The 26,102-nt window shown below is 43.9% G+C and overlaps 1 protein-coding gene across 1 annotated transcript; it reads right to left on the reverse strand.

The window, feature by feature from the left end:
* Positions 1–508: 508 nt before the first annotated feature.
* On the reverse strand, positions 509–12,523 carry LOC128114195 (class I histocompatibility antigen, Gogo-A*0501 alpha chain-like). The gene is made up of 8 exons (XM_052744027.1): positions 12,463–12,523; positions 11,673–11,915; positions 11,126–11,353; positions 10,295–10,570; positions 10,060–10,170; positions 2,419–2,559; positions 1,362–1,472; positions 509–546 (listed from the first exon to the last, which is right to left on the reverse strand). Exons 1-8 carry the CDS (start codon positions 12,521–12,523, stop codon positions 509–511), a joined length of 1,209 nt encoding a protein of 402 aa, XP_052599987.1.
* Between the last annotated feature and the right edge of the window lie 13,579 nt (positions 12,524–26,102).

A 26,102-nucleotide genomic window follows, 5' to 3' on the forward strand; every position in this document is an offset into this window, starting at 1 on the left:
AACATCAGAATCAGACCTGAACAGGCTGACGGTCAACATGAAAGAACAGCACAGACACTGGACAGACCCTACAAATGCCTGAGATCTTTTGATCACATGTCCAGTTGAACAGGTTTATTGAAAGAACAGGGATTAGGAGCTAGCAAGATGACACAGGAGGAAAGGGACTGTGTGAGAGCCCAGGGTGGAAGGATCAACAATCGTGGAGACACAGGGATCACTTGTCTCTTCACAGCCTTTACTATCATGAGAGACAATGGAGTTAGCACAGCACACACGATTCTCTACCAGGTTTTACTCATCTTTAGTTCACTAATTAAATACCCACTCTGAAAGAAGTTGTATAATCATAAAAATGCTTACTATCAAGAAAGATGAATTAAGTTGTAGCTCAGTGAAAACTAAAGTTCAGTCAGGGGTGGAGGTTTGCCAGCCCAGCCTCTGTTGGAGCAGCAATGATGACTGGGGAAAGAATGATGATCAGTGTGTGGATGGGACTTACTACTGCTCAGGGCAGGGCTGAACTCATCGCCTGTTCACACTGTGCTGTAAAAGAAAAGATTAAGAAAGAATTTCAGATCAGTGTCTTAAATAGTGATATACTGAACAGCTGATCACACAATCACACTGTCCCAATACCAGGAATACCCATGCCAGAGGGTGATATCCTCTGACCTCGCCCTGTCCCATACCAATTCCTTTAGGATATCACTTTTTAAAGTTGTAACAATAGGCTGGACATCATAGAAATTTTACCTCCCAGTAAAGTGATACAAGAGCAGATCAAAGCCTCTGAAGATGGAACTAAATGAGGAAGTGTGGGCTGGCTGAGAACCTCCATGGGCTCTGGTATATACTGCCACAGGTGTCTCAGAGATGAGCCCACAGTATAACAACTGGCAAGCATGAACATAGCTACCTAATCATTTACTCCTGGGATTAATCCCTTTTATTAGAGGTCATGGAAGGAGCAGGATCTAGAAAGCCTGGAGGAATCTCCTGGTTCTTATCTCAGCAGTTTCCAGAACAGTGACTGCAGATCCAGAGAAAGATGAGGAAACATGATAGTACATCATACATGAAGAGGACTAACTGGACTCGTGGATATGTGTTCTAAGTAAGAATCTTTTCATCAGAACTCTGAGAGCTGAGGATCAGGCCTCTGCCACCTCTATCATTGCCGTGATGAATCTGTGCATTATTTCCTTTATGCCTCACAATAGAGTCAATGTCAGCACATCAGCACAAGACTGAATAAGCAACTGTGTGGAGGAATCTTTGCTCTCATGTGTCAGGACACACTCTCAGCTGGACTTGATATTCCCATGGAGACTTGAACTCAGACCTTGCCCTTTCCTTACCTTTAGTCCTCCTCTTCCATTTCAGAAAAGTCACCACAGATCCCAAAAGCACAGCTCCAAGAACCAGGCCAGTAACAATTGTCATGATGGGGACAGAGGGCTGAGAAGGCTCTGACAGAGAATGGAAGGAACAGTAAGGCCTCTGACCTACAGCTATCATTTGTGACCCTAGTCCAGTTTGGCCAAAGGACACACACTCATTGTAACAAGCTCAGTGATCACACAACTTACCCCATGTCCCGGTAATGGGCTCAGGCAGCCCCTTGTGGTACACATGACAAGTGCATATCTGCTCCTCCTAGGAAGGCACCACCACAGCTGCCCACTTCTGGAAGCTTCCATCTCCTGCAGGTCTGGTCTCTATCATATCCATATCCATAGTCTGATTGCTCCCATCTCTCTGCCAGGTTACATTGATTTTAGCATGATAGAATTTCATGGCCCAGCAACTTAGAGTGATATTCCTATCAGTTCTGACCTTATGAGTCACATGTATTTTGGGGGTGTTGGAAGGGAATAAATTGGAAAATTCAGGCTTTTTCATTCTTCCTGAAGATCCATCAATGTGCATGCAACCTTATTTTGAATGAACGGGACAAAAGGACAAATGCTAGGACAAAAGCGGACCCCACACACCGGCCAAATCTCAGAATAAAAATGAGGTAATCTATTCCTTGGAAAGACTCAGAATCAGCATCAGCCAGCACAGAGCAGGAGACTTCTGTGAATACGGACTTCTGGTTTTGACTAGATGGTAACTGAGACTCAGCGACACTGGACTCAGACCTCCAAAGTACATGGACAGCGAACAGGCATGACTGAGATCATGGTTCACAAGGCAAATGGAAGGGAAATGCTGCTTAATTGACAGACTGAACTATCCTGAGAGAAGGCTTAGTCCTATCACAGCCCCTCTCTCTTATTGAATTAGGAAACCCATGACACTCTACTTCTTTGATTTAAGACTGAGTTAGTATTCAGCTTCTCCCTGCTGAGGAGGAATCTCAGGGGACAGGGCCTCCAGTCTCAGAGCAGATGTGGCAGTTTCTATCCTTACCTGTTCTCAGTAAAATCTCCTTCCCATGCTGCAACATTGGGAGGAGAAGCTGCACACATTTACACTCCAGTAATTTCTTCACGTATTTTGCAAAATCTGACTTCTTCCACTCTTCGCTCAGGTAAGTAGCAGCCTTGCCAACTGTCAGCCAAATGCTCCTGTTCACAGCCAGCATAAGGACATCATTGGGTCGAAGAATAATTGAAATTTTCCATCTCTGTAGTGCCCTCCAGGCAGTACATCACAGAACATCAGGATCTTGAGTGTATAATATCCTGTCCAAGACCTAAATCTCAGCCATGCAATTTGTCCCCATACACTGCTTTTAGGGTCCAAAGTCCCAGAACTAGGTCAAGCCAGGATAGCAGTGCCCTAGAGATTCCTCTTCTAGGAGTTCATATTTCCATGTATGGCTGGGGGAGCATAGGGTAGCATCAGACATGCAGAAGGAGAGAGACTTCCTCTGCCTAAGTTGTCCCTCCCTGCTAACTCCAAGGGCTATGAGGTCAGATGTGGCTCAGGTTTCAGCACTTGTCTAGAGGCTTGGTGCTGTGTCCAGGTATAGAGGGGTCTCTAGGAATTGCTGGAGGAAGGTATCCAGGCCTGAGCTGGATAGAATATTTCACATACATGGGAGTGAAGATCTCCACCACATGAACAAGAAACCTGCCCTTTATTGTCTAGGCTCCTCTTTTAGGAGGTCTGCTTCTTAGATTTATACCTAGGTAATGCTGGAGAAACTACCAAGTGCCTGACCCTGTCCCAGGCCCTGGAATCCAGCAATGAGTAGTATCATTGCCTTGAGATTGGAAGGGTGGCTTAGTTTTTAAAAATGATAACTACTTTTACAGTGGACCTGAATTCATTCCAAACATCAACAAAGTGTTACTCACAAACTCTTGGAACTCCAGCTACATGGGATTTGATGTCCTCTCCTAGATTCAATATGCACTTCCAATCTATTGGCATGTACTATACACACACACAAACATACACATTAGAAAAACCTAAAACTAAACCATAAACCAATGCCCTCCATCAAAAACAAGTTTGGGTAGCTGTGAAGTTGTCATACAAGCCCAGTGGCAGTTTGTGTTAGTCTGCTTTTCAATTGCTGTGACAAATATCCATGAAGAAAATCAACTTGAGGAAAAAAGAGTTTTCTTCATGTGACAAATCCCAGGTCACATTCCATCATTGAGGTAGTTAGAGCAGGAACTCAAGGGAGGAACTTAAAACTGGAACTTAAATAAAATCCTTGGAGACTGCTACTTATTGGCTTGATCAGACTCCGTTGGACACAATCCAGGACAAAATTACCAGTGCTTTACAGCATGAAGAGGGAGTTAGGCCCTTCTACATGAAACATTAATCAAGAAAATGTCCTACAGATTGGACTGCAGGCAATCTGATGGAAGCAATTTATCAACAGGGGTTCCTCCTTCCAGATCATTTAGCTTGGGTCAAATAAACAAAACTAAATGGAAGTAGGGACATAGCTCTAATGATAATATCCCCTGTAGAGTCAACTGTTTGCTCACTTGATCACTACTGATGATGCTCTTGGAAAATTTTGAAGCTTCCTGAACTAGAGCCTAGCTGGACAAATCCTTCACATCCTGAAAATCTTCTCTCACAGCTCACAGCTCACCTTCACAGTAAGGCTATTGCTAAGCACTCAATAAAACACTCACCCGACCTGTCCCACGACCATATGGTGCATTACCTATAGCCTACCACCTGTCTCCTCCTATATGAACTCTGTCTTTTGTGACTCTGGAGAGTGTCTTCTTTCCTATTTTTATACAACATATGCAAACTGAAGTCAACTTGCAGTCTAAGACTGTTTGTAGTTCTCCAATGGTTTCTACATGGAAACATTTCCTATTTTTCAGTGATAACCCTCAACAAATGTCAGTCATATTCCAAGATCACTGCAGAGTCCAATTTTCCACTGGGAGAGTGCAGTTGAGTTAAGGCAGAAATGCAGATTATGGGATGGTGAACACCAGCCAGTCTGAGCCCTTGGTCCTCTGTGCAGAGGCTCTTTCTCTCTCAAACTCTGAACCCACTTACATGGTTCTGGGCCAAAGACATGGATCCAGGAGTAACAGATAAAAGGTATGTGGTCAGGGGATCCCTTCTGCTTTATAAGTGGAGTCTGAGTCAGTACTGGTCTCTCTTCACTTTAGGACCCTGATCTGGTTTAGGCTGATGGGCTTCTCTAAGAATAACCAGTAGAAGAGAGAAAAAGAAAAATGGTTAGTCATGTAAAGAAAAGAACAGCTCTTGGAAAACGTGAGTCCCTACAACCCAACTCCTTACTCTCACCCAGCTCTTTGTCTTGGTATCCCTGGAGCAGTGTCTGGGGACAACTTGATTCACCCTGATCCATGTCCTGGCCTTGGTCAAAATTTTCTTCTGAGTCCCAACACTGGGAGCAATATGTCAGCTATTCTAGAGCATTTTGATCTCAATATGTCTACACACATTTAGATATTATGTGAAACTAAATGTTAAACATGCCTACATGGCTTATATCAATCTATACTGACTGTCTTAGGAACTGAGTGTTTGAGACACTTACTTTATTGAAGATAATGTCAAATAATAGCAACCTGGTGTCAGAAGTTGTACTTGAGGATCAATGCACATTTGTACCTCTCATTGGGGACATGCAGGGCTTGGAAACTCTTATTTTCATGATTGTCCTTAGGAGACAATCATGTCAGAGACACCACTCCAGTTCTACTAACAGAAATAAGATCTCAGACACTTTGGGAATTTGTGGCCATTGCTCTAGGTAACTCTCTTTTCCTACTTCCTGTCCTCAGGACCAATGTGCTCCATTCACTGCATTGGAGGCTTTATTTCAGGAGTCATTTCTTTGTCAGAATGGTTTGTGTTCCAAGTAGCACCCCTGAGGCCAGGCCTGGATGATTTGCTGCTGGTGCAGTGTGAGGTCAACCCCTAACTCTCCTCCAGTTAGGACCCTGGTACAAGGTATATTAGCCAGGATGTTTGGGTACTATGGATGCTGAAAGGAATCAGCAGGATAGAGAAGAGAGAGAGATGTAAACTCTGCCCACATGTAGAAATGAGACGACTAGGACACTGATACTTAGAATGCGGAATATGGGGAAGATGAGCACGTATGTCCTCTCTTGGACAGAGGATTGCTGCCATGCCCTGTTGTTGAAGGACTATGGAGTTTGCTATGAAATGTGCTCCTTGCCTGAGGCAGATAGTCTGTTCCACAGACACACTTGCAGGAAGATCTCCATCAATGCTTCAGAAATCTAACTTTCCTGCCCTGGTCCCCTCTATAGGGGATCTGCTCCTAGTATTGCTTAACAAGACTTAGAGAATCTGCCATGTGCATTTCCTCTGGGATCCAGAGACGCACACAAAAGACAATGCTCAACTGTGCCTTGGGGCCACAAACACACTCTCTCTTGATTAATGTTCTATTGGAACTGGAGCAGAATCTCTGCCCCCCAGGCATTGTAAAAACAGATCTAGACTCTCAATTAATTTAGTTTTATAGAGAATACTATTGATTTTATCTACACCTTTCCTTTTGATCTCTTCTCTCTGACCCTCTCTGTAGACAGGTTTTAACATAGGATTCTTTATTTCATTTTGAAGAATTTCCATTTTTGCTGTGGGATGGTCTTTTTGTCAAATGTGTTGCTGATTAGTCATTAAATAAAACACTGATTGGCCATTGGCTAGGCAGGAAGTGTAGGCGGGACAAGGAGGAGAATAAAGCTGGGAAGTGGAAGGCTGAGTCAGAGAGACACTGCCAGCCGCCACGATGAGAAACAGCATGTGAAGATGCCGGTAAGCCACGAGCCATGTGGCAAGGTATAGATTTATGGAAATGGATTAATTTAAGCAGTAAGAACAGTTAGCAAGAAGCCTGCCACGGCCATACAGTTTGAAACCAATATAAGTCTCTGTGTTTACTTGGTCGGGTTTGAGAGGCTGTGGGACTGGCAGGTGAGAGAGATTTGTTCTGACTGTGGGCCAGGCAGGAAAACTTAAGCTACAAATGGCATCCAACGTGGTGGCAAGAGTTTCCACCTAAAAACTGAGAAAAAAAGATTCTAAAACGGAGCTAAAAACAGCTTCCTAATTGTCTCTCTCAAATGAGTGGCAGCTGCCGGTTTGAGCTACTTGTGGGTTTCTGTTGTGCGTGCTCGACCTGCAGTTTGGCGGGAATGAGGCCTCTGCAAGTGGCACATTAAGCTGCATGGTGGATTTAGCCTTTGCAGGTACAAAACAAAAAAAAAAAAGAGGTTTCTGGACTACACGCTGCTTGGATAAAAGCATAGACCCATGATAGCTCCCAGAGCTGGTGGTAAACGTAACCATGTTGGGAAGCTGAGGTGGGCGGAGCCAGCAGCCACAGCTGCTGCAGTTTAAAGCCACAGATTCACAATAAGACAGATTCAGATGTAATAGTTTACAATGTGTGTAAAATATACGTAGGCTTAAAAGAGACAAAAAAGGTGATGTATAGAGTTATAGAAACAAATACATAGTTTTAAAAAATAAAGTCTTTAAAGAGACAGTAAAGGTAGTATAAAAAATAAGCCACGTAAAAATGGATATTACACAGAGAATCTGGATTGTGTTTTCTTTGGGATTTTTAACTGCAGAAAAACATTTGATTGTAAAAGCTGTTGAGTTAAACCAATATATATATTTTAAAGATACCTTGACTTCAAAATTTGGATATAAGGATATATTGCTTTGGAAAAGAGTCTCTTTTGTTTCCACAGAAATCCAGAGGCTATGGATTTGTTCAAGATTAAGATACATCAGGTTTGACCAGCCAAGACCCCCTGAAAGGTCTCCGATGACACCATGGCCCAGATGATCCAACATCCAGAACGGTTTGAAGGCATCTGGCTCAGATGATACAGCCTCATGGACTATTCCATAATCCTAAAATTTTCTTTGTTTCCCCATAAGATACAGCGCCCCCCTCCAGCAGGAAGTAGTAAGAGAAGCTACGCCCAAATTCCCAAATTATATGTAATTTTACTTTGTTAAGGTTAAAACCTTCCTTTTTGAAAAAAAAAGGGGGAAGTGCTGTGGGATGGTCTTTTTGTCAAATGTGTTGCTGATTAGTCATTAAATAAAACACTGATTGGCCATTGGCTAGGCAGGAAGTGTAGGCGGGACAAGGAGGAGAATAAAGCTGGGAAGTGGAAGGCTGAGTCAGAGAGACACTGCCAGCCGCCACGATGAGAAACAGCATGTGAAGATGCCGGTAAGCCACGAGCCATGTGGCAAGGTATAGATTTATGGAAATGGATTAATTTAAGCAGTAAGAACAGTTAGCAAGAAGCCTGCCACGGCCATACAGTTTGTAACCAATATAAGTCTTTGTGTTTACTTGGTCGGATCTGACGGCTGTGGGACTGGCAGGTGAGAGAGATTTGTTCTGACTGTGGGCCAGGCAGGAAAACTTAAGCTACACATTTTCATTTAAATCCTATGTGTATGCTTTAAGTAACTACTATAAAATCCTCAAGAGACTTAAGCAGTTCATTCTCAGATATTGCCCAATTTATATATTCCACATAACTTTCTTTACAACAACCTACTTCCTGTCTGAAATTCAAATACTTAGTTGAGATTTCTGTAGAATGGCATTAACATAGTCCGTTTTTGTCCATCCCTTATAATATTACTTTTTTTTTTTTGAGCTGAGGATCGAACCCAGGGCCTTGTGCTTGCTAGGCAAGCGCTCTACCACTGAGCTAAATCCCCAACCCAATATGACTTTTTAATTCATTCATTTATTTATTAGATTTTCATGACTTCCTTTGGAGACAGGGTCTCTGTGTATAACCCAGGTTGATCTTGAAGAGTCAAAAAATTCTCTTGGCAGAGCTCCTCCTGCTGGTACTACTGACATATTACAGCCCCTAGGCCTGTCAGAAACCAGGCTTGGACTCTAATTTGGCGAGAACACCACAGACATAATTTGGACAATGACAAAACACTCCCTACTTGTGTCAGTGAATGTCAATAACAGAAGACAATGACACCAGACTCAAACACAGAACTGAGAACAAATGTAATTCCTTTAGAACCATGAACCTAAACATCTCTTAACGGAATATCAGACTCAAGCCTGAACAGGCTGACTGCCATCATGAAAGAACAGCACAGACACTGGACAGACCCTACAAGTGCCTGAGATCTTTTGTTCACGTGTCCTGGTGAACAGGTTTATTGAAAGAACAGGGATGAGGAGCTAGCAAGATGACACAGGAGGAAAGGGACTGTGTGAGAGCCCAGAGTGGAAGGATCAACAATTGTGCACACACCAGCCTCACGTGTCTCCACACAGCCTTCAACTGTCACTACAGACAACGGAGTTAGCACAGCACACACGATTCACTAAAGATCAGAGACTTTATTTTCTCTATCAGGTTTTACGCATCTTTAGTTTAGCAAATCAAATACCCTCTCTGAAGGAAGCACAACCACAAAAATGCTTAATTTCAAGAAAGATGAATGAAGTTGTAGCTCAGTGGAAACTAAAGTTCAGTCAGGCGTGGAGGTTTGCCAGCCCAGCCTCTGTTGGAGCAGCAATAATGACTGGGGAAGGAATGATGGTCAGTGTGTGGATGGGACTTATTGCTGCTCAGGCAGAGCTGAACTCGTCACCTGTTCACACTGTGTCACAGGAGACAGACACACAGTCACAGTTAGATGCAGGAAGAGAAGTCATCAGTTTTAGAGGCCACAGTAGGAAAAGAGAAAACAGAATAAATCCTGTTAGGCTCAGTCCAGCTGTCTTATTCTGTAGAAAAAAAGAACAAGGAAGAAATTCAGATCATTGTCTTAATTAGTGATATACTGAACAACTCATCACACACTCAAACTGTCCCAATCCCAACAGTGCCCAAGTCCCAAAGTTCTATCCTATGACCTCTCCCTGTCTCACATCAGGCCCTTTAGGGTGTCACATTTTAAAGCTGAAACAGAAGCCTGGACATCATAGAAACTTTACCTCCCAGTGGAAAGTGATACAAGAGCAGATCAAAGCCTCTGAAGATGATACTAAACAAGGAAGTAGTGGCTGGCTGAGAATCTCCATGGCTCCTGTATATACTGCCAATAGTGTCTCAGGGAAGAGTCCTTAGTACAATGACTGGCAAGTCTGAACAAGGCTGCTTCACCATTTACCCTTGGAAATAATCCCTTTTTTTAGAGGTCATGGAAGCAACAGGATTAGGAGGCCTAAAGGGATCTCCTGGTCCTTATCAGAGAAGTTTCTAGAACTGTGAATGTAGATCCAGAGAACGTTGGGGAAACCTAATAGTAGATTGAACATGAATAGGACTAATTGCACTCCTGGTGATATGTTCTAAGTAGGGACCTTTACATCTGACCTCTGAGGACTGAGGATCAGGTCTCTGCCACCTCTATCACTGCAGTAATGAATCTGTTCATTATTTTCTTTATGCTTCACAATAGAGTTAATGTCAGCACATCAGAACAAGACTGAATAAGCAACTGTGTGAAGGAATCTTTGCTCTCATGTGGCAGGGCACACTCTCAGCTGGACTTGATATTCCCATGGAGACTTGAACTCAGACCCTGCCCTTTCCTTACCTTTAGTCCTCCTCTTCCATTTCAGAAAAGTCACCATGGCTCCTATAAACACAGCTCCAAGAACCAGGCCAGTAACAATTGGCATGATGGGGACAGAGGGCTGAGGAGGTTCTGACAAAGAATGGAAAGAACAGTGAGGCCTCTGACCTACAACTTTCAGTCATGACCCTAGTCCAGTTTGGCCAAAGGACACACACTCATTGTGACAGGCTCAGTGATCACACCTACATCTTACCCCATCTCACGGTAATGGGCTCAGGCAGCCCCTCATGGTACACATGACATGTGTATCTCTGCTCCTCCCCAGAAGGCACCACCACAGCTGCCCACTTCTGGAAGCTTCCATCTCCTGCAGGTCTGGTCTCTATCACATCCATATCCATAATCTGATTGCTCCCATCTCTCTGCCAGGTTACATTGATTATAGTATGATAGAATTTCACGGCCCAGCACCTTACAGTGATTTTCCCATCATCTCTGACCTCATGGGTCACATGTATTTTCGGGATGTCTGATGGGAATAAATAAGGAAAATTCAGGCTTTTTTCATTCTTCCCGAAGATCCATCAATGTGCATGCAACCTTATTTTGAATGAACGGGACAAAAGGACAAATGCTAGGACAAAAGCGGACCCCACACACCGGCCGAATCTCAGAATAAAAATGAGGTAATCTATTTCTTTGGAAAGACTCAGAATCAGCATCAGCCAGCACAGAGCAGGAGACTTCTGTGAATATGGACTTCTGGTTTTGACTGGATGGTAATTGAGACTCAGCGACACTGGACTCAGACCTCCAAAGTACATGGACAGTGAACAGGCATAACTGAGATCATGGTTCACAAGGCAAATGGAAGGGAAATGCTGCTTAATTGACAGACTGAACTATCCTGAGAGAAGGCTTAGTCCTATTAAAGTCTCTCTCTCTTATTGAATTAGGAAACCCATGACACTCTTCCCCCTTTGATTCAAGACTGAGTTAGTATCCAGCTTCTCCCTGCTGAGGAGGAATCCTCAGGGGACAGGGCCTCCAGTCTCAGAGCAGATGTGGCAGTTTCTATCCTTACCTGTTCTCAGTAAAATCTCCTTCCCATGCTGCAACATTGGGAGGAGAAGCTGCACACATTTACACTCCAGTAAAGTCTTCATCTGTTTTGCAAAATCTAACTCATTCCACTCCTGGCTCAGGTAGGTAGCAGCCTTTCCAATTGCCAGCCAAATGCTCTTGTTCACAGCCAACATAAGGACATCCTTGGGTTCGAAGAATATTTGAAATTTTCCATTTCCGTAGTACCCTCCAGGCAGTACATCACAGGACATCAGGATCTTGAGTGTATGATATCCTGTCCAAGACTCAACTCTGAGCCAATCTCACAGGGACAGGTCCCTTGGGGCCCTCCTGTGGCTGAGTCCCTCCCACATGCCCTTTTTAAATGGCCACATTGAGCTTAAATTGTACAAAACACCATGTCAGTTACCCAATGCTCTCTGTAGCCTAGTCTACTTGGGTCCCATTTATGGGAGTAAATCTTGGATATGGGGAACTGGATTGGGGAATTGGAGCAAACCTGTTGGGAGCTTGATATTTGGGATTTCTGATTTGGGTTCACTCACCACTTTCATTTTCTTTGTAGAAGTAAAGTATTTTCTTCAGAGCATCCTTGTAGATGTCCACTAAGCTCAGTATGTCCTGTGTCCTCTTCTCCCAATACTCTGGCTCCTGCTGATCCACCCATGGTGCACAGTGCTCCAGTCTTGGAGTCTCTGCTCTGCTGTTGAATCTCTCAACATGAAGATCATCCAAGTAGACATCAAATATGAATTGGGGCTCCAGGAGGTGAGGCCCGGTGATGAGAGCTTGCAAAAAGCTCAGAGAGTGTGAACCTAGGTGCAGTGGGTCTTTAGATCTACAACACCCCACATAGTTCCCTATGAAGCTCCCCACATTGCTCCCAGGGGAGCAGCAAACAGGGGACCAGGGTTATAATATAAAATAAACCAAGGCGCAGAAGGTCTTGTCTAGGCTAGGCAAGGGACAGATTTTCCTGTGCTGCAGCCCCAGAGATGGAGTCCTTTTTTCTCCCAGGTTAGGTCTTTTCCCTCCTGACACCCACACTCACCCTTTGGATGCCTGGTCAGGGCCAGGTTGGCCAGGATCAGCAGGAGGAGAGCCTCAGAGAAAAAGGTCTTCATCCTGCTTGAAGAGTGGACACTGAGTCCCTGCTAGTCTGAGTTCATTTTATAATCGTATGATGGATGAGGCTGATTGGCTTCTCTAAGAATTCCCAATGGTAGTGATAGGGAGCATTGTGGAAGAGGATCCTCTAGGGCCCTGTTTTCCCAGCTCAGATCCAGCTCTGGGACTTTGGACCCTAAGAGCCGTGTATGGGGACAAGTTGCTTACCCTGGTTGTTGTCCACCTCATCCTGGTCAAAATATCCTTCTAAGTACAGTCCAGAGGCCATTAAGCCAGCATTTCTCACACTGACATGTCAGGATGTCTAGAGTCTTAGAAATTCATTGACCCTCAAAGGTATTTATGGATTATATCAACCCCTGTTCACTGCGGTAGGAACTGAGAACTTTAAAACATTTCTTCATTGAACATTAATGACAAAGTGCATGTAAGCAAAATGTTAGCAAAAATTAATGACTGTTTTCCAAAATACAATGATAGGGTGAAACTAATGGATGTTGACATGCCTGCCTGTCCTTATCCTCCCCTTTCCCACTTGATATATCTTGGATTCTGATTCTCCTCTTTAGCATTTTAGTTTTGTGTACAGTGTATGTACCTGCTCAAAAATATACATGGAAAATAGTTTTAAGATTTATCCTTATTTTTGTTTATATGTATATTTTCTGTGTATGGGTGTGTGAATTTGGGAGTACAGCAGTCTGTGGAGCCCAGAAGCAGATCTAGGTAAACCTCACTAGGAGGAACAGGAGCATGTGAGCTCCCAGACTTCTAGGACTCCAACTGTGGATATCTACACAGTTAAGACATCTCTCCATACTCAAAGGATAGTTTTTATTAACATCTTCAAATCATTTTACTTTTACCCATTTTTTTTGAGGTTTGCCTAGAAGTCATAGTCATCCACATGCCTCTGTCCTCTGAGAAATGACAGAATCTATGTACCACCATACTGGGCTCACTGTAGATTTTTATCTTTGATATTTCACAAGGTTCATTTAGGTGTTACTTACATTATGGAACTCAAAATATTATTGAATCCTTCATAGTTTGCTGCATCCATGTCCATAGGAGAATCAAATTCATTCAGTTATTAAACTTTACATTTCAAAATTAGAGTATTATCTATAAAGGTCATTGTTGTGCGTATTTCTTAATGAATTTTTATCCTAAATGATGGGTAGAGATTGAGTGTAGAATTTTCCTTATTTACTTTACAATTCTGATAACTAGGATGAGGCTCACTGGCTTTTCTAAGAATTTACAGTGTGAGTGACAGAGTCATGAAATGTCATGGATAGATTAAAGAATGGAAGCAAAATCTCCAGAGCCCTTATTCTCTACCACAGATCGAACTCTGTGCCCTGGTATCCTGGGAGCAGTGTCTAGGGACAAGTTGCTTACCCTGATACTTGTAATTGCCATGTTGACAATATCCTTCTGAGTCTTAGCCCAGATGTTGATCTGGCTGACAGAATCAAGGAAGCAAAGGAAGCCAAAGACCTATGTCTACCACTGAAGCATCCACCTCTGGTTCCTGAGCTGGGCTTCCCATGGCCTCACTGTTATGTCATGGTCCTTTCCTGTCCAGCTAAGTCCATAGCAATAAGCCTTGGCTTCCTGGAGATTTTATCTCATAGATATCTGAGGGAGGCAAAAATATCAGAATGGGAGGAGATAATACAGTCCATGTCCCCAGAGAACATAGAGGATATGAGGCAGGAGCTGAGGAGGATAAAGTGCTATTGACAGAACTCTGATGATTCCCAGCTCAGACATTGTGGCAATATCTCCACATGACACAAGGCTGATCCCTCTACAGATACCTAAACCCAGGCATCAAACACAATACTCTGGACACTCATGTGGGAGCTTCTAAACACATGATATTACCCAACTTGGGAGTGAAATGGCCACCATTCCTTATCTGTGAGACTTAGGATCCAGCTGTCTTTTCTTTTTTTTTTTTTTTTTTTTTCCGTTTTTCGAGACAGGGTTTCTCTGTGTAGCTTTGCGCCTTTCCTGGGACTCGCTTGGTAGCCCAGACTGGCCTCGAACTCACAGAGATCCACCTGGCTCTGCCTCCCGAGTGCTGGGATTAAAGGCGTGCGCCACCACCGCCCAGCCCCAGCTGTCTTTTCTAATACCCTCCCTTTTATTGAGTCCTATACAGAGCTGGCCTCTCCTTGCCTCAAATGTGTACACAGAGCCATCATTTCTTTGTTCTGATCTCATCTTGGTGCCAGAATCTGGGGCTGTGCCATGGGGCAAGTTATATGGTTGCATAACTGTGTCTTGGGCAGGATGAGAGATGGAAACCAACAGGAATTCTGGACGGCGAAGACTCCCTGTACCTGAGATGCCCCCTCCCCTGTCTCCACAGGCTGTGAGGTCAGATGTGGCTCAAATTTTATCTCCATAGACTTGGTGCTGTGTTCCAGGTGTAGAGGGGGCTCTAGGAGTATCTGGGTTAAAGTCTGCTGGCCTGGAATGGACAGGATGTCTCAGAAACACACACACACACACACACACACACACACACACACACACGCACGCACGCACGCACACACACACACACACACACACGAAATAGAGATCTTCAGCACATGAACAAGCAACCTGCTTTCCTTCTCTAGTCCCCAATTTTAGGAGATTGCTTCTCAGATTTACTCTTCAGTAAGTGATGCAGAATCTGCCAGGTAAGTCGCCTTGTTCCAGGCCCTCGGATTCAGCAATGAAAACCAGGCCAAAATCACCACCCTAGGATTCTGAAAGAAGGCTTAGTTGGTAAAAGTGCTACCTACTCTAACAATGGACCTGTGCTCATTTCTAAGCACACCCAAAGGGCCACTCATAGCCTCCTATTACTCCACCTGTGAGGAATTTGATGTACTCTTCTTGCAAATTGGACAGGTACCCCCAATCAATTAGCATGTACCACACACACAAACATACATATAAGTAAAAACTAAAAATAAACCATAAAAACCAGTGCCCTTGGTCAGAAAAAAGTTTGAGTAGTTGTGAAGTTGTCACCCACGCCCACTGGTGGTGTGGATTATTCTGCTTTTCTATTGCTGCGACAAAACACAATAAGCAAAACCAAATCGAGAAAGAAAGAGTGTGTTTTATTTGATAAAGCCCAGGTCACAGTCAATCACTAAACAAGTTAGAGCAAAAACTCGAGCAAAATCCCTGAAGAATGCTGCTTACTGGCATGGTCAGCCTGCCCTCTATGCCATCCAGGAACAAGTGCCCAGCCTTTGCTTTGTGCAGAGTGAGTTGGGCCATCCCACATCAATGATTAATCAAGAAAATGTCCTACTTACTTGCCCCCAGGCAATCTGGTTGAAGGGTTTTATCAATTGAGGTTCCTCCTCCCTGATAAGTCAAGCTTCAGTCATATAAACAAAAATAAAATAAAAGTCAGAACAAGGTTTGAATGATAAAATCCCCTCTAGGCTCAATTCTTTACTCACTTGGTCACATCTTACTCACTTGGTCACATCTGGTGGTACTCCTGGGAGAAGTTGTGAAACTTCCTAAACTAGAGTCCAGCTGGAGGAATCCTTCATGTCCTGAAAATGTTCTCTCACAGTCACAGCTCACCTTCACAGTGAGGCCATGCTGAGCACCCTAATAAAACAGTCACCTGACCTGTCCCACACCCATACTGTGGATCACCTGTCACCTACCACTTGCCCCCTCCTCTATGAACACTGTCCTTTGTGACTCTGCAGAGTGTCTTCTCTCCTTGTTCCACACAACACATAAACTCCAGGCTAGTTTGCACTTTGAGACTGTTTGCAGTTCTTTGATGGTTTCTACAAGGAAACATTTCTTATGTAATAGCCCTCAACAAATATCAGTTATATTTAGTGATCACTGCAGAGTCCAGTTCTCCACTGGGGGAAAGAGAGAGTGCAGTTGAGTTAAGTGAGATATGCAGATTCCCAGACAGTGGACACCAGCCAGGCCTGTGCAGAGGCTCTTTCTGTCTTGAACTCTGGGCTCACACCTAGTTCTGAATGAAAGATGTGGATCCCGAATTAGCAATAGAATGGTGTAGGGTGCAGGACTCCTCATTTTCATTTTTTTCTTTTCCTTTTTTTTCTTTATGTAGTCCTGGCTCTCCTGAAACTCACTTTGCAGACCAGGCTGGCCTGGGACTCAGAGATCTGCTTGCCTCTGCCTCCTGAGTGCTTGGATTTAAGGTATGTGCCACCACCACCTTACTTCTCATTTTGCTTTGTAAGTGGAGTCTGGGTCAGTACTGGATTCTCTTCACTTTATAACCCTGATCTCATTTAGGCTGATGGACTTCTCTAAAAATTACCAATAAAAGAGAGAGAAACATGGTTAAATGGGTAATGCAAAGATCAGTCCCTGGGAACCAGAAATCACTACAGCCTGTTTTCTCTCTCCAACCCTGATCTTTGGCTTGGTACCCCAGGAGCAGTGCCTGGGGACAAGATGCTTTTCCTTGATCCATATCCTGACCTTGATCACAACATTCTTCTGATCTCAGAAGAATGGTCAATATGTCAACAATTCTGGAACATTTTGCTCTCAGTATGACTACACACACTTAGAAATTGTGTGGACCTCAAGGTAAATATGCTTATGTGGTTATATCCATCCATATTGATTGTGTCAAAAACTGTAAGTTTTGAGACATTCAACTCATTCATGATAATATTAAATAAGTCAGACTTGAAGACCCAGGATCATTTGGTCCTATTAGAGGGGACTTGTAGGATTTTTGAATTCTGACCCTTGTGACAGGTGATCAGGGCAGGGTAATGCAGACAGTGGGAGATCAGCTCCCCTAATCAGCTCAGGGTAATAAAAGGGATAGCTCTGAGCAGCCAGGTGTAGGGAACTTTTTTTTTTTTTTTTTTTTTGGTTTTTCGAGACAGGGTTTCTCTGTGTAGCTTTGCGCCTGTCCTGAAACTCACTTGGTAGCCCAGGCTGGCCTCGAACTCATAGAGATCCGCCTGGCTCTGCCTCCCGAGTGCTGGGATTAAAGGCGTGCGCCACCACCGCCCGGCCGGTGTAGGGAACTTTTTTATCTGAGTTTAATCAGAAACAAGTTTTAGTCTATCTAGGACTGATGAAATAAGAAACCATGCATGCTTTCTGATGTTAACTTTTTCTTTTACTTCACTTTAAAAATGGTCTCTGACTCTTTCTGTCTCCACACGGCTCCATATCTCCACACTGCTGCATACAGCTACATACCTTTACACACATACATTTTTCACATGGCTACACATCTTTCTTTTACACATTTTACTTCTACATGTCTTTTCTATACTGTGTCTTCCTTTTCTCCACACAGGTACAAATCTCCACCCAACAACATCTCATTCACACAGTTCTCTCAGCATACATCACTTTACACAGTTCCTAGGCACAGCTCCTGTACGAAGCAGAAGCTCTTTCACACACACTGTCTCTCTCATACTTACACACACACACACACATCCTTCTACATTGTTCACTCACTCTTTACTCACTCACTCTTTCATGCACTTGCTCCCTCACACTTCTCTCATGCTTCTTCTTCTTCATCTCTCACTCAGCACACACACACACACACACACACACACACACACACACACACACACACACTTCACTCACATTCTGCAGCAGTTCTCACATAGCTGTCTCTCTCCACACTGCCGCTGCTATTGCCTCACACCCAAACTCTGGACAATCATAAGTTACCTTTTCAGGGCCCTACCCATTCTCAAAACACAAGATAAGTCATGTAGTATCTCTTAGACTAGTAATGTCACATTGACCCATGCACATAGCTCTAAGTTGGTGAGGGGTCCCAGACATTAAACAATTGGCTGAACCTTGAACAGTCAGGGTAGGCGCAGAAAGGAAGCTACTGAAAGGACTATGTCTTGATGTAAACAGCCTGGCCTTGATTGAGCAATTAGCAACACCTGGGCATTAGTCTTTGCGGATATTTTGTAGGGGCAGTTTAGTCTGTTTTGGACTTGTTCTGAGGTCTTTGCAAAATGTGTAAAGGCTGTCTTTGAGACCGAGAATACTGTTACTTTCCTGTGTCAGTAAAGAAGAATATTCTGATATTTCTATACATCCGAAATACACAGCTTAAACAGATATCGTAACCTGACCATCCACAACTATAAGTATGCCCAAACATGTAAAAGACACTACCTAAGGGCTGTAGAAAGCACCCCACAACTGTTCTTATTAGGGAGGCATAGCAATGGCACCTAAAAAGTTACAGACAGAAAATAACCAGTTCCCACAAACAGTGACTTTACAGCTTCGTCACATGGGACTCCCCATCAGGGAGTTCTACCTCTGGTGGGTTGACTTGTCAAACACTAGTTGTCACCTGCTGTACACTGCCATGGCCTTCAGCACCAGGGGTCCCTCAGAGTCCTGTCACAGGTTGCATTAGAAGAAGTGGGGTCTCAGGCACATTGGGAAAGTCTTGGCATGGTCCTAGTTGACATTTCTTTATTGATTCTCTTGCTCAAGACCCTTATGATACACCCACCTAATATGACTATACATCCTGGGACTCAACTTACTCTGCAGAAGAGTCTGCAAATCAAGTACCAGACTTTCATCCTCTTCGGATAACATAGGCCAGTTGTGATGGCTATTCTTGGTTGTCAGCTTGACTAGATCTGGAATGAACTACTTTCAGAAATGGAGGGAACGTCTGTGATCCCAAGGTGTCTTGAGGGGATAAGACACCTTTAATCTGGGCCACACTTTCTACTGTAAGCCTTTATAAAGGCAACGGAAGAAGGAAGGTTTTGATCTTTGCCTGCTTGTCCTCACCTTGCTAGCACATCCATTCCTTCACTGGCATTGGTACCTACTTCTTCTGCATTCCAGCATATACTGAAGACCAGCTGAATTCTAACATGGAGAATGAATCTGTGCAGTGACCCCTCACATGGCTGGAATGTGGGAAGGAGAATTGCTGAGAACAGGTAAGGACAGATACTGTGCCATCTGCTCTGAGAGGAGAGCCCTTGTCCCCTGAGGATTCCACCTCAGCAGGGAGCAGCCTGGAAAACTAACTCAGTCTTTCATCAAAAGGGGAAGAGTGTCATGGGATTTCTAATTCAACAAGAGAGAGGGACTCTCCAGAGGGCTAGGCCTTTTCTCAGGTCACTTCAGTCTGTTAATTAAGTGGCAGTTCCTTCCACTTGCTTTGTGAACCAGGAGCTCTCTCAGGCCTTTTCACTATCCATGTGCTGTGGAGCTCTGACTCCAGTGTTGCTGAGTCTCTCTGTCTTGACCCAGTCAGAACCAGAAGTCCATATTCCTAGAGGGATATTCAGAGTCTCCTGCTCTGGGATGACTCATGCTGATTCTGAAACTTTCCAAGGAATACATTACCCCATCTATATCCTAAGATTAGGCTGATGTATGGGATCTGCACAACTCCTTCAAGCCAACTCTCCCGTCCATTTGAACATAGTTAAATTGGCACTGATGGATCTTCATGAAGGATTCACAATACCTAAATCTTCCAGTTTGTTCCCCTCAGATATCCTAAAACTATATGTGAACAATAAGGCCAGACTGGATAGTACTATCACTCTAAGGTGCTGGGCCCTGAATTTCTACCCTACTGAGATCACTCTAATTTGGAAGAGACATGGGAGCAACCAGACTCTGGATATGGAGGTGATAGGGACCTTTCCTACAAGGGATGGAATCTTCCAGAAGTGGGCAGCTATGGTGGCTCCTCCGGGGAAGAGCAGAGATACACATGTCATGTGGATCATGAGGGACCACTAGAGCCTATCAGCATGAGATGGGGTAAGAACTGGGAGTGACCACAGGGTCGACCACAGTGAGAATGGGAGTCCTTGGGAGCCCTAGATCAGGGTCATGACTGACAGCTGGAGGTCAGAGGCCTCGCTATTCCTTCCATTCTTCTGTCAGAGCCTCCTCACTTCACTGTCCCCATTGTGGCCATTATTACTGTCCTGGTTCATGGAGCAGTGCTATGGGAGCTGTGGTGACTTTTCTGATATGGAAGGTGAGGAATGACTGTAAGCAAGGGGCAGGGTCTGAGTTTTTGTCTCTGAGGATACATCAAGCCCAAGCTGAGAGTGTGCACTACCATATGAGAGCAAAGTGTGATCCACACAGTAGCTTATTTTGTCTTGTGCTGATGTGCTGACATTAAAACTATTGTGAAGCATAAAGGAAATAATGCACAGATTCATCACTGCAGTGAGAGAGGTGACAGAGACCTGATCCTCAGCTCTCAGAGGTCACATGGAAAGTTTCCTGCTTAGAATAGATTTTCATGAGTCCAGGTAGTCCTCTTCATGTACAATCTTCCATCATGTTTCCACATTTCTCTCTGGATCTGCTGCAGTCACAGTTCTAGAAACTTCCCTGAGAAAACGACCAGGATTTTTTTCTAAGACCCACTTGACTCTGATTCCAAAATGACCTCTATTAAAAGGGTTGAATCCCAGCAGTCAAAGTTGAGGTAGCCATGCTCATGTTTGCCTCTGAGTATAGTAGGATTCTTCCTGAGACAGTACTGTTAGTGCAGACAGTAGTCCATTCAGTGGCTCTGCCAACCCATAAAACCCAAGCAGGCCCTAGTCAAAGCCCACAGGAGATGGAGGAGATATGGGGTGGATGAGCTCTTCCAGGATTCCAGTCTACGAAACTATGAGGGTCTCTGGATGCAGTTCCTACCATACTTACCTGCAGCCTGATCATGACTACCCCATCTTTAACCTGTGGGAAGAAAACATCCTATTAGTATCCAGGGAGATGGTAGGGTCATGAGGAATCTCCTGGTCTTCATCCCAGGGATGTTTCTTAACTGTGACTGCAGATCCAAGAGAGGGAAGGAGACAAGATGGAACAGAGAATATGAACTGGACCAACTGTCTTCTGCAGGTCTGTTCTCAGCAGCACCTTCCTTTCTTTCTAACCTCAGGCTTTAGGAAGTCGGGAGTCTATCACCTCCATCATCAGGGCAATGACTCTGCCCATTATTTTCTATGCATTTTACATAGGTCCCAGGCTGAGTAAGCACTTGTATGTGAATACAAATTTCCTGTTATGGACAGAACACATACTAAGCTTATGCTTGAAATCCCAGGGGAATAAAAACAGGACCCTGACCATTCCTTATCTTCATTCCCTTTCTTTAATCATAAAAATAACCAAAGCTCCCATAATCACTGCTCCAAGAACCTGAGCAGAAACAGTTGCCATGATGGAGATGCACGCTGAGGAGGCTCTGACGAGGACACAGAAGCAGGAGTGAGGCCTCTAACCTCCATCTCTCAGTCCTGGTCCTGCCCCAGGTCTCTCAAGGTGCTCCTACTTTCCCTGTGAGTGGGTTCTGTGCTCACAGACACATCTTAGGGTGAAGGACTCATGCAGCCCCTCATGAGTCACATGACATGTGTATCTCTGCTCCACAACTGCCCACTTCTGGAAGGTTCTGTCTCCTGCAGGTCTGGTCACCACCATCTCCATATTCTGAGTCTGGTTGTTCGCATCACTCCACCAGCTCAGGGTGATCTCAGCCAGTAGAAACATAGGGTTAAGCACCTCAGGATGATTTTCCTTCAGATGTGAGTTCAAGGGTCACAAGTGTTTGGGGGTGGTGTTCGTCTGGAGACATTAATTTCAGATCAAGTGATTTGGCATGCTTCGTAGGAATCCAGCATTGCTCATGGGACCACTCTTGGAAAGATGGGAGAGCCGGGCTGGAAGAAGTGTGCAGATACCATCCAGCAGCCCAAAGTCAGTATCTGGATAATCCATTTCTTGGGAAATTTCAGGATCAGTATGAGCCAGTACAGAGCAGGAGACTCTGGATCTCCTTCTAAACAAGTAGACTTCTGGTTCTGTCTGGGTGGGGGAGTTAGGGGTGTGGTGGTGGTGGTGGTGCAGGACTTTAAAGAGACTCAGGAACCCTAGAGTCAGACCTCCAATCATCGTGTGTGGACAGTGAACAGACCCGAGAGAGGGCATGGTTCACAATGCCAATGGAAGGGATCTGCCTCTTCATTGACAAACTGAACTGTCCTGAGAGAAGTGTGACCCTCTGGAGAGTCCCTCTCTCAGACTGAGTCAGGGTACCCAGGAGCACTCTTCCCCGTTTCATGCACACATAGTAAGTGTTCCAGCTGCTCCCTGCTGAGGAGGAAGCCTCAGGGGACAGGAGCTCCAGTCTCAGAGCAGATGGGAGAGTTTCCTGCCTTACCTTCAGCTTTGGAGAGGAGCATAGAAGCAGGCAGTCAGACATGGTGCTGGAGGGGTAACTGAGAGCTCCCATCTGATCAGCAAACTGCAGCTAATGGAAGAGGAGGGAGACCCCTAGGCCTTAGTGTGAGCTTTAGAAACTCCCAAGCCAACTCCCAGTTATCCACCTCCCTTGACAAGAACATACTCTCTTAAGCCATTAAAGTCCCAAGTTGCATGCTTTCTTTAGAAGCCCACAATAGTTAAACATTTTTCTTTGTATTCATTTTCCCACCATAACATCTTCACTCCAAAGCAATGATTCTTTTATTACTGCTTAACACAGTTCTCAGCAAGCAGAGCATGTTTCACCCAGTTCCTTTGTCCGGCAGCTGTTTTTGGTTTCAGGGGAATTGATTTCTACTCTAGACAAACCCTAAATGATGCTCAGTTCACCATCTATTTTCCTTTACACACAATACAGTCATTTAATTTCCTTTACAACTTTGCTTTTCCAAGGTGCGTACTGGAGCCTGTGACTAATTATGTAAGTTATATGACCAAGGAACTCAAGCCTAACCTTCGGTGTAGTGAAATAATTGTTGTCTTTAATCATCAGCCTGTTTTCCACAGTTAGAATTCATGGCTCTATAATGCATGAAACTTCTTTGTTCTTGTTTTCCATCCTCTGCAAATCTCACATCTAACAAAGCAGAAGGTGACGTTGGGCCTGTATTTGCCCTTTCTGTATCTCTCATTGGAGCGATTGGCAGAATAACCTCAATCATGTCCCTAATCATCTCTACAAAGTGTCCTAACTATCTGTTGTTGTTGTTGTTGTTTTTAGGCTAAATCAGAAAGTCCAATTAAATCATAGATCTAACTAATCACTGACCTTTAAATATCATCTGCATTGTGATCTGTAAGTAAATTGCCCAATAAGAATAGGATTCCGCCAAGAAACAATCCCACTGTATTAGATACAGTGAGAAATCACACCATGCCAAACACAGCAGGCACAGGACAGCGCAAGCAGGAGGAAGCACAGCAGAAGCAAGGGGCATTCTGGAAACATCCTCCTGGGGCCTTGCCTCTCCAGGATGCACCCAGAGTAGCTTTGTTATCCTCTGGGCTGTATTCCCTAAGCTCCATTGCTGCCTGCAGCTCCTCTAACATGGCCATTGTCAGGGGCCCTCAAGGGATGAGTAGAGACTGACCTGGTCAAGACCCTTTTCATTGGTAAGCCTGACTTCAGGGAGGCTGCTTGCCTTTTTCTAGAACTCTTTCTGGGAATGCAGAGATTGGTGGATGGCTACTGGAAAAAGGAACTCCAGGGAGGTGCATCTCTAGAATCCAGCTTTCCCACCTCAGACCCAGCTCTGGGGCTTAGTAGCCTGAGAGTAGTGTCTGGGCACAACGGCTTATCCTAACTTACTGATCCTTTTCACAACATCTTTCCGAGTTCAGCTCAGGGGAGAATAAGTCAGGAATTCCCAAACATTTTAATGTCAGGATCTCTACACAGTTAGAAAGTAAATGGACCTCTATATAATTTGGCTTATGTAGATTTTTTCCAATCTTATTTATGGTGCTATGAACCAAGAGTTTTGAGACATTTGCTTCATTGAAGATATTAACAACTATTTGCATGTAAGAAGTATTGTGCATTCTTTTTGGTTTTATTAATAAATGAAGCTGATGGGTCAGATATTATGGTACTAACCTGAAAGATCCACAGTGCAATGGAGAAAATAATCAGCTGCTCTCCCCTCCGCATTTTCAGATAGAAAGTCCCACAAATGTTCACAAGCCTCTACTTATTCCAGAGTCTCTCTAATTCCTCTGAGTTGTCCAGAAAACTCTATGGATCATTCCAGCCAGCTAAATGTGGACTCCACACTCTGACTCAAGGTTTAACTCCATTGACAGTCTTGGAGAGATAATACAACCAAATTTGTTTAGACAAAGAAGGATATTTTAAGAGGACTAAGTATTTTTCAATGCATAATTCTGGGGAATTTTTTTATGGGGGTTTACATTCTAGCAAATACTTTTATATTTCCCACTAAAAAATGAGTAGATTTTGTGTATTTTTTACCTGATTTTCATTTGAAATTTAAGAAAATGTAGCTCAACAGAAATATGTAGGTTGTATATATTCCATGATTTTTGTCTCTGTGTGTGTGTATGTATGTACTGTACTCCTGTACAGTTGTCTGTGAAGGTCAGAAGAGGTCACCATAACCACTGGAGCTGCATTTACAGGAGGCTGTGAGTTGGCTAATGTCTGTGCTGGGAACCCAACTCTGGTCCTTTGCAAGAACAGCAAGTGCTGTTCACTGCTGAGCCCTCTCAGCTGCTGCAGGAGGAATGTTTTCACTAACATCTTCAGATGATAATAGTTTTTTGGAGACAGGGTCTTACTATGTAAACCTTCTTGATCTGAAACTTGCTGTGTAGATTAGGCTTTTCTGGAACTCAATGACATCGCCCTGCCTCTGTCTCCTGAATGCTGAGACTAAGGGAACAGGAAAGGGGCTGGAGAGCTACCATAGCAGCTATAAGCATTGGCTGCTCTTCCAAGCAACCTGTGTTAGATTCATAGAATCTACATGGCTGGTCACAACTCTTTGTGACTCCAGTCCCTGGGGACCCCATTCCTGTTCCTGGAGTGCTCATGATGTGTAGACATACATGCAGGCAAAACATCCATGCCAATTAATGTCATTAAAACTTAAGAATAAATGGCTGGGTCTAGTACACTTGTGCTCCTTGTAGATTTTTACATTTGCTATTTCTCTAAATTGACACAGACAATGCTTCAAGATTGTTTACACTGTGGACTTGAAATATCGCTGAATTCTGCATCCTCTGCTACATCTATGTCCATAGGAAAGTCTTGTACATTGAGTGGGTGCTGTGTTTATAAATGTTAATTTTCATGGAGAGTAGGTTTGATCAAGTCCTTAGCTCTTAACACACTTAACTAAAACTATCAAAAAGTCAATTGTCAATATCAAAACATGTCTCTAGGGGCTGGAGAGATGGCTCAGAGGTTAAGAGCACTGAATGCTCTTCCAGAGGTCCCGAGTTCAATTCCCAGCACCCACATGGTGGCTCACAACCATCTGCAATGAGATCTGGCACCCTCTTCTGTATACATAATAAATAAATAAATCTTTAAAAAAAAACATGTCTCTAAATCACAAGTGTAAGAAGTTATTAAATTTGTATAGAAAAATTCAAATTTCAGAATACTAATGTTCTCTTGAGGGCTTGGGTTTTAATCATTGATGTGGCTGACTAGGAAGGGGACTTTGTGAGCTATGGACTGATTCACATTGTTTAAAGTGGAGGAAGAGAATATAGTCATTACTTATTTTTAAGTGAGGGTGAGTTGGGCAAGAAAAAGGGAACCACCAGCTGTACAGGACAGTGGCTGGATGGTCTCTATTTTGAACAAGTGTTTGTTTTTAGGGAGTTTCTTTGTGAGCAGTTTCCTGGCATGCCATTCAGTCCCTGTGGACAGGAGTCCAGAGATGCTGATGAGCCCGAATTTCAGGGATGTGAGCATGAACCTCAGTCCAAAGAATTTCCAGTGTAAACAATTCTAG

This window comes from Peromyscus californicus, unplaced genomic scaffold (assembly GCF_007827085.1).
Source record: "Peromyscus californicus insignis strain IS unplaced genomic scaffold, ASM782708v3 Scaffold_19__1_contigs__length_69161282, whole genome shotgun sequence".
Lineage (NCBI taxonomy): Eukaryota > Metazoa > Chordata > Mammalia > Rodentia > Cricetidae > Peromyscus > Peromyscus californicus.

Bases quoted from the DNA above. Each gene is read 5' to 3' on its own strand.
- LOC128114195 (XM_052744027.1), bottom strand. From the start codon at position 12,523: ATGGCCTCTGGACTGTACTTAGAAGGATATTTTGACCAGGATGAGGTG. The intron at 11,354-11,672 runs GTGAGTGAACCC...TACTGCCTGGAG, and splicing joins CTACAAAGAAAATGAAAGTG to GGTACTACGGAAATGGAAAA. The intron at 10,171-10,294 runs GTAAGATGTAGG...ATTCTTTGTCAG, and splicing joins GCCCATTACCGTGAGATGGG to AACCTCCTCAGCCCTCTGTC.